The sequence below is a fragment of the Choristoneura fumiferana genome, chromosome 25 (assembly GCF_025370935.1).
Source record: "Choristoneura fumiferana chromosome 25, NRCan_CFum_1, whole genome shotgun sequence".
NCBI lineage: Eukaryota > Metazoa > Arthropoda > Insecta > Lepidoptera > Tortricidae > Choristoneura > Choristoneura fumiferana.
The window spans coordinates 8867860-8877414 of NC_133496.1; the positions used below are offsets into that span (position 1 = coordinate 8867860).

The following is a 9555-nucleotide window of genomic DNA, read 5'->3' on the forward strand; positions in this document are numbered from 1 at the left end:
TAAATGTAATGATTGTTATGCACGTAACTGATAAAATTAGATGAACTATATAAATTATGATAGATTATATTGAACCAACCATTATAGTATTTTCTAGTAATTATTTATTCAACTAATAGTTGACAAATGGCGAGACATCTGTACAAAAGTGAACCCCTCTCCACAAGGAATCTCTTCCAGCTAACCCCTGAACGATTGCGAGGAGTATTTACTGATCATTCAGTCAGAGAGTAAACTTTAAAGCGTTTATATTTATATCCAAATGTCATCATTACTCTAATGATAAGTATTGCGATAGCCTTGTTACATAATGTATATTTATTGTCTTATATGAAAGGCGTATTCTGTATGACATCATATATGTCGCACGGACACAGGCTCAACGCTTACATGCAGAGTAGAAGCAAGGCAAAATAGTGTACTGTTTTCTGTTTCCACTATGACATTTTTTATGCCACTTGTAACCATATCGGCCTTTCAATGTACCAGCTTAGGAATGTTTTGAAACTCATAAAATGTGTTGATTTATTATGTGCCAGTAAACTAGCATTTTCTCGCGACTTTGTCCGAGCTGATATAAAATAAATCATTTGAGTTTAATTAACTCATAATAATATAATATAATTAATTATATTTGTGAATTCGACCGATGTGAAGGCTTGAACCGGTACAACAGCTGTCACAGAACGCTTCTCTCTCGTATCAAATTTTGCACGAATTACTGCTCGAAAAAAAATGACGCTCTGGTAGTTAGTTCGACGTTAAATATTTGTCTTACAGATAATTTTAGTCCCGAGACAAAGGATAGGTAGTTTTTATCCCGGAAAATTTCATAATTCCCGAGGGATAGCGATAAACGAATTCTACGCGGACGGAGTCGCGGGGAACAGCCCTAGTTACGTTGTTTTATACCAGAGCTCCGTTGCCTACATTCCGGTTTCAGCATCTGATTATATCAAAAGAATCATAAACTTAAAGCTTCTTATTTAGATAAGTGTATCTATAATAATCATGATCATTGAGCGATAAGGCCGCCTATTGCTTACCTTAGAAAATCTCTATGTATAGACCTGTGTTTTCTGTAATGCTTACCGTATTGGTGTGCAAGAAAGAGTTATTGTATTTGTATCATTTATAGACGTGCGAGCATGACTTAGCTTTGACGAATTCCGTTGGTCATCTGTGGTCTTCTTCATCAGGTCCAGTTCACCAAATGATACTTAATGAAAAGGAAAATTTGAAGATTGCCCTCGATTTCGAACGAATACTCTTTCAAGTAAACAAAGAATTTTGAATATCGATCCACAATTGGCGGAGTAATCGGTGAACATACATAAAAAATATATACAGTCGAACATAGAACCTCCTCCTTTTTTGTAGTCGGTTAACAAAGTGGAGAACCCACAGCACCCCTATAAGAAAAACTGTCAAGCCCAAACGCCTTCAAGCAATTTCCCAGAATGACAACAGACTGCAACCGCCTGAATTTCTGCAGGGCTACTATGAAACTCGAAACTCGAAGTTCGTGTCGTGCGGCCCCTCTGACATTTATACTATTTAATACGAGAGCGAGAGGTTTTCTTTGTTCGAATAGACGGAGACGGTATCACATTTAACCGTCGGTTAACACTAATCAAAGGATGGTGAAACAGCCCCTTAGGGTTGCGTGAAACCAACTAAGTACAGCAGGGCTACTATGAAACTCGAAACTCGAAGTTCGTGTCGTGCGGCCCCTCTGACATTTATACTATTTAATACGAGAGCGAGAGGGGCCGCACGACACGAACTTCGAGTTTCGAGTTTCGTAGTAGCCCTGCTGTACTTAGTTGGTTTCACGCAACCCTAAGGGGCTGTTTCACCATCCTTTGATTAGTGTTAACCGACGGTTAAATGTGATACCGTCTCCGTCTATTCGAACAAAACAAATAGAGACGGCATCACACCTAACCGCAGCCAGTTCTTTCCGGTGGCGAATGCACTAGTCCCAAAACGCACTATTAGTCAATACACTCTAATTTCGAAAGCCCCTCTTCTCATAAGAAACTAGGCCAAAACACCATATTTCCAAAAAGGCTCATTCTCGATTTACACGACAGCCATTGAGAACTAGTCCCAAAATATGAATGAATGAAGTATTACGCCACCTACAGGTGAACACAATTTGGGGTATTTTGGAAAAGGTGTATTTTAGGACTAGTTCTCAATGGTTCTCGTGTAAATCGAGAATGAGCCCTTTTGGAAATATGGTGTTTTGGGCCTAGTTTCTTATGAGAAGAGGGGCTTTCGAAATTAGAGTGTATTGACTAATAGTGCGTGCATTCGCCACCGGAAAGCTTAATTTACCATATCTTTATAAAGTCCATGATCCAAAGAAATATTTTATCAGGCAGCTTGTTGTAAATTATTTACTTAAATAATTGTCACGATTCAAGTCGTTAAGCCATTTCTTATCTATTTGAGATCTTATTTAATACATGCCAGAGGGCTAAGTTCTTGAGTTGGCTATTGAGCTTTCGAAAATGGCGCGCTTCAGTTGTATATTTGCACTGTGGTATGTTTTTTTAATTGTGTTAAATTGGATTAACTGATGGTCTATGAAAACTCAATTAGTTATTTTTTATTACACATTAATTAATGATAATTTCAGTATTTATTGAGCTTTGAAATATGTACCTACAGATAGATTAGATAGATAGATTTATTTATTACCTAATGAAGAATTACATTATAAATACACGTCAGGTAATTATAAGAAATTCACATAAGGATCGTCAAATTGTAAAAAAAAATAGATATATTATAGTGGTTAATTACAACACATTGTCAGCCAAAATAAAGAATTAAATTAGAATTAAATTTAAAAATAATATTAACAATAATCAAGGGTAAAACATGGACAAAAAGTTTAAATAAGGTACATTTACTACTATGTCAAATTTAATAAATTGGAAAGATCAACATATTATGTATATTTGAAGGATAACTGACACCTCTTAGTAGTTAGTACCCGTGTGTGTATACTATACATACTGCTTAATAGTTTTCTTGTTAGAAGGCATACTTAACTTAAATATCTTTTGATTTAAGTAGTAAGCACTGATAATTTAAAGTGTTACAGTACAGGCGAAGTCATAAATATATATCACCAATATGACCGTATAGTTACCGTGGTTAGAGAACCTGACTGCGAAGCTTGAGGTCCCGGGTTTGATCCCCGGTCGAGCAGACATGTATAGTTGCGAGCCCTGAGTGCTTGATTAATATATTATATTAAAGTATGTATCTATCTAAGTATGTTTATCCGATGCCTAGCACTCGTAACATTTGTCCTGTGATATACATACATATTTTTGATGCTATAGCTGTATGTGTAAATATTTATGACCTTATTACTTGGTTGTAATTGTAAGGAAAGTTCTTGGCTAAAAATATTGCAAATAATATAAGTATTCTGATAAGGACTTCAATTCAATACGCTCAGCAAATAGATCCTGCATATTCTCTTAAATTAACTCTGTATTGACGACAATTGAAGTTACAATTAAATAAATAAATAAAATAAAAACCGTTTATTTCAGACCATGAGATCCATATTAGGTGTTAGTTATAATTAAACATTACTTAAGCCCTTGAAAGTTCAAAAGTTCGATATTCCTCAGTTGCCTGCTAACAGCAAGCGCGTGCAACATCAGAAACAAAAGTCTATCAGCGGCGAGGTCTTTCCCCGCAAACTTTGGCTTCGGTGCTTCTACTGCTTCCTACCAGATCGAAGGGGCATGGGATGTCGATGGTAAGATTTCCTCAGAACAAGCGTCTCTATTAATTTATTGAATCAGGCGTTACTCTGCGGAAGTCCATATCAATGAACTAAAAGAATTTCTTTGCTCAATGCAGCTTGCTGAATGCAGTTCCTCCACCTCCACACTGTAAGAACACACACAAATTACACAAACCCATCTATCACCACCACCACATTAGACTGACGCGTTTCGAACTCATCCAGAGCTCATCTTCAGAGCAACACAACCGTACACCATGCTACCAGATATTGGACTAACAAACCACAAAAAAATGTTTTAATCTGTCACTGTAACTCCCTAAGTACGCACCTATGTTTTTCTCAAACAACTTCATATAAAACTACTTTGACTTTTTATTTATTTTCCGTTAAGGCTTGTTTTTTTATCCTAATTGTTATAACTGAAATTAGACCCAAGCCGTAGTGAGAGAGAAGATACTAAATTTACTTGTTCATTAATAATAGACTCCATACTGTTGTGCCTAATTATTTCCATGCATTCCAAAACATCGAGATGAAACCCTTTGCCGCAATAATGTAACACTTCATATGAATCCGAGTCTAATAAAGAATGACTTGATTCTAACAAATGTTTGGCAAAAATTGTTCTGTCTGGATGCTCATTGCTATATGCCGAAACATGCTCTTTAAAGCAAGCATTAAACCTATACTAAACTTACCTATCTCGCGGGTGAGCAAAGAAATTCTTTTAGTTCGTTTCTATCATGTAGCTAGAATCAGCTAGGTTAATGAAATAGGCAGCATAAATACAAAGCAATTTTTTACATCAAATTTATTCTTAATGGATAATCTGTTGGCAATCATGTAAAGGTTATTCGTTAAATTCAAAGCAATGTCAATAAAAACTGACAAAACTATGAATAAATAAAAAGGAAAAAAGAACTATGAAATGGAACTCTTTTACATATATGTAACGTGTTATAAATCTTTATGCAAATGTTTTTACGTATGTTCACGGGTGTTCACGTACATGATTGATTATGATTATATCACATTCATATTATTATTCAATTTTTTAGGCAAGGGAATTTCAATGTGGGATTACCTGGTCCGCACTAACCCAAACCATATCGCCGATAACAGCAATGGAGACATAGCAGCAAACTCTTACTATAACTACAAAAGGGATATTGAAATGCTGAAAGAATTGGGCGCTACCCACTATAGATTCTCTATATCTTGGCCAAGAATCCTTCCACTGGGTCGTCCAAACTATGTGAACCAACGGGGAATAGATCACTATAACGCCTTCATTGATGAACTTATAGCAAACGACATCGTACCCTTCGCAACGATGTACCACTGGGATTTGCCTCAAATCTTAAGCGAGCTTGGTGGATGGACAAACGAAGAGATTGTAGACTGGTTCGGTGATTATGCTAGGGTTTTGTATCAGAATTTCGGTGACCGGGTCAAGCACTGGTTGACTATTAACGAACCCTACATCCACTGCAACTTTGGCTATGGGGATGGCCGGCATGCCCCTCTTATTCAGTCCCCAGGAGAGGGCTACTACGAGTGCGGTAGACATATTCTCCTCGCTAATGCTAGGGCCTATCATATTTATAATGAAGATTTCAGAAATACACAAAATGGTCAAGTTGGTATCGTTTTGAGCTCCGACTGGGCGTATCCTGCCAGTGACTCTGATGATGATATCCAAGCTGCAGAAGACTATTTGGCTTTCCATGTAAGTTGTTTTGCTAATTTAAAGTAGATTTTACTAATGAATTCCTGATTAATCAAGTTTAAACATCAATCATCTGTTATAAATAGAACAATTTTATCATATTAATCCAAACGTCGAACTTTGTCATTCCGATAATTTTTTGTATTTATATAAAAATAATTTAACTAGTCATTCTAGGCACTCAATGATAATTGATGATTGCAAAAGATTATACCTAACTAATGTTTTTGCAGTTAGAATAAGGACAAAAATACGAGATAGCTTTTTATATAGGACTTTGATATCATAGGAGACATAAAAGTATCTATATTGAATTAATTCCAACTAACACACCTTAATTTTTTTATTGCAGCTACGCTTGTTTATGGATCCGATTTTCTCAGCGCAAGGCAACTATCCACAAACGGTGATCGATCGTGTGCAAGCCGCCAGCACTGCTCAGGGCCTGAACGCCTCAAGGCTTCGTCCATTCACTCAAGAGCAGATCGAGGACATCAGAGGAACCTCAGACTTCTTGGCTCTGAACAGCTACACGAGTAAAATTGCTTTCAGAAACAGTTCCGTAACAGGGACCTTTGTAGTACCCTCGCATAATGATGACGCATTTTTGGATACATACATGGATGACTCGTGGCCTGCAAGTGAAAGTCCATGGCTTAGGGTGAGTGTGTTTAGAGTATAATGATTTAGTGAAGCTAATATTTGGTAGGCGATTATATTCACTGGGGGGAGGACGACTGGTAAATGGTTTGTATGTATGTAAACTCTTTATTGTACAAAAGACAAGAATCAAAATACAATTGACAAACTTTGAGATACTTGTACAAAGGCGGACTCATACCTTTAAGGGATCTCTGCCAGTCAACCTTTGAGTGGATGAGAGCAGCAATCAGTTGGGGACCGACCAAAAGTGAGTTTAAGAGTCGAAAATTGTGGAAGCTACAATACAGTACAAATTAATATATATTTATATATACATAACCATAATACGTATAATACATGAGAATATAAAGGAAAGGAATTTTCTCAAATATTTAATGGTAAAAGAGAAATAAATCAATGTCAACAATAGATTACTAGTTATCTATGCGATTAATATAACTAATTGCAGCAAATCAACTGACAAAATCGTCTTAAGATCGCTATCGATTAAATTAAATTTAAGTATACATACAACAATCTTAATTTCGTACTTGACCTTCAACCGAATGTTCTGAATATAATCCCATGCTGATGAATATATTTCTATGAGAAAAAATGGACGCTTTATATGTGTGACGAGCCCATACCAAGGACCTCCAATAACTTACTCGTTTTTCAGGAACATGCGCCAGGCTTCTACAACCTGCTTGTATACATCAAAAACACTTACAACAACCCGACTGTTTATATCACAGAGAATGGTTTTTCGTCGACCCCCGGTCTTAACGACGATGGAAGAATGAATTATTACAGAAATTATCTCAGTGCCCTTCTTGACGCCCTTGCTGAAGGTTTGTCTTGTATCTTTTGTAATACAAATAGTAATCAAATCAACCATGATTAAGAAAACTTCGAAAACAATGTAACTCTTAGTACCTACTTCTGTCAATATGAATAGACTCCAAGGAGGTCGTCACAACGTGAGGCTTTTTAGCAACTATTTAAATCCTCTTCCGCTTAGTGAAAGGTGGTAAGGTTTTAGAATAATTGCCAGGCAACGGCGTGCCGAGATCTCGTTTTACGGTTAAGAAACGATACGTTCCAAGCAAAATAAGTACACGTGCTATCTCGCTGCTATTCCCCCCTCTTTTGAGCCTCATATGATTAATGGACAGCGGACAGCTTAGCCGAAATTTACGTAACCGAAGATTTGACAACTGGTAGTCATTAATCATTAATACTCGTAATCATCGTTATAGTTAACTGGTGCAAACCACATTTATGGTGTTATCTTTTCTCTTATTTCTTTCAAATCATATATAGCCCATTCATTAACCAAAAAACATTTAAGTAATTCACTCTTTCTTCTCCGTATACTTATAAACAGAAGTCTTGCTAATAATTCATGACTATTTCTTTCGATACAGGCTGTGACGTGAGAGGATATTTCGCATGGAGTTTGATGGACAATTTTGAATGGGCGATGGGCTACACGTAAGTATAATATAGCGTATCTTAGGTACTTTAGTGTTTTATTTCGTAGCGTTCATGAGTCATAAATTGGGATTCAGAAATGGCATAATCTGGTAATAAAAGTGGATATAACACGATAAGAATGATTGAAGGTTTAGATAGTTACTACGATAAAAGACAAATATGTAGATAGTGTGCATAGGGGGTAACTTTTAAGAGCGCTAGGTGCCTTCAGTTTAAATTTGAACATGAATACTGAACCAACAGTTACATTGTTGGTAAGAAACTAAAATTACATTGTAGTTATTTACACGTTTGTGCGGCTTGTGATGTAAAGTCCCGATAAGCACTAATGACATAGTTTTGCAAGAGATTATAATGTTTATACCTGATCCTTATTTTATAAGAGCGTCGTATAGTAAAGATTAGTTAAAGTAATAAAAACATCGTTTTGTTTTCTGTTCGTTCATCTAACAGACACTACATTAACGGTCGTACATATTTTTCAATTCTAGCTAAATGATCTGTTTTTCTTTGTTATAGACAAAGATTTGGTCTCTACCAAGTGGACATGGAGGACCCCCAAAGAACTAGGACCCCGAGAAAATCAGCACTTGTATACAAAGAGATCATCCGTAGTCGAGTGATCGACTATGACTACAATCCTGACCCCTATGATACCGATGGAGCCTTTACCGTCAGCGCTTCCATTATTATGACGTTAGGTGTCGCTGTTATCAATATGGTGCTTTAACCTTTTAAGCTTCGATATAATTATGAAGAGTTAGGTTTATTTATTTATTTATTCAACAACCAATGAAGATCAGTTTGTTAGAAAGAATGAAGTCGTTGTAATTAACCCTAACCTAAGATTTGTAAGGAAGAGAAACTCATCCAAAACACATAATGTTAAATCATAATCGATCAATATCCTTACATTACGGAATTATTTGATATAATATTTTATATTGCCATGGGTATACTTATACAATACAATACAAATATTCTTTATTGCACACCATGAAGCAGTAAAAAAAAAAAAAACTTGTAATATAAACACTTAGATTCATGGTAGACAATAGGCGGTCTTATCGCTTAAAAGCGATCTCTTCCAGACAACCATTTGGGTACAATAAATTATATATGTTACAAAAAATAGGTGGCGGAAACAGAAACAGAAAATAAAAACAAACAAAAAATCAATAACATTAAAATAAATACAAATGATACAACTACTTACGTATACTTATGTATTTTATATAAAGATAATTAGTAATATACCTAGTGAATTCATTAAACTAGAGGACGATTTTATTTCATTTCTTCTTAAATTGATACCAACCTTAATTGTAAGAAAAATTAAAGTAACGACGCAAAAAATATATAATATTTCACAATTTAATATCGGATCATAAAAAGATAATAACAAAATGATCTGATAAGATACGTACCTAAAAGACATATCGTGGATAAGCCAGTGTTAAGGTAGGGCAAAATTAATCTGTGTAAAATAATAGTAGGTAATAAATAAGCGATGTTTGTTAATGACGTTATCCTTATTTAAAAAATAAGTACCTAATTAGAGACCAGCCTGGCTAGGCTATCTTTTTTTTTTCGACTGGATGGCAAACGAGCAAGTGGGTCTCTTGATGGTAAGGGGAGATCACCACCGCCCATAAACATCTGCAACGCCAGGGATATTGCAGATGCGTTACCAACCTAGAGGCCTAAGGTGGGATACCTCAAGTGCCAGTAATTTCACCGGCTGTCTTACTCTCCACGTCGAAACACAACAGTGCAAGCACTGCTGCTTCACGGCAGGATTAGCGAGCAAGATGGTGGTAGCAATCCGGGCGGACCTTGCACAAGGTCCTACCACCTGCATCTAACTAGATATACCGAACAATGGTACCTATGAGTACGTATATCT

The 9555-nt window shown here is 36.0% G+C and overlaps 1 protein-coding gene across 1 annotated transcript; it reads left to right on the forward strand.

Moving 5' to 3' along the window:
• Positions 1-2491: 2491 nt before the first annotated feature.
• Positions 2492-9170, forward strand: LOC141442377 (myrosinase 1-like). The gene is made up of 7 exons (XM_074107343.1): positions 2492-2551; positions 3660-3790; positions 4840-5510; positions 5863-6171; positions 6832-7003; positions 7580-7646; positions 8169-9170. The coding sequence occupies exons 1-7, from the start codon at positions 2520-2522 to the stop codon at positions 8377-8379; spliced, it is 1593 nt and encodes a 530-aa protein (XP_073963444.1). The 5' UTR covers positions 2492-2519; the 3' UTR covers positions 8380-9170.
• The last annotated feature ends 385 nt before the right edge of the window (positions 9171-9555 follow it).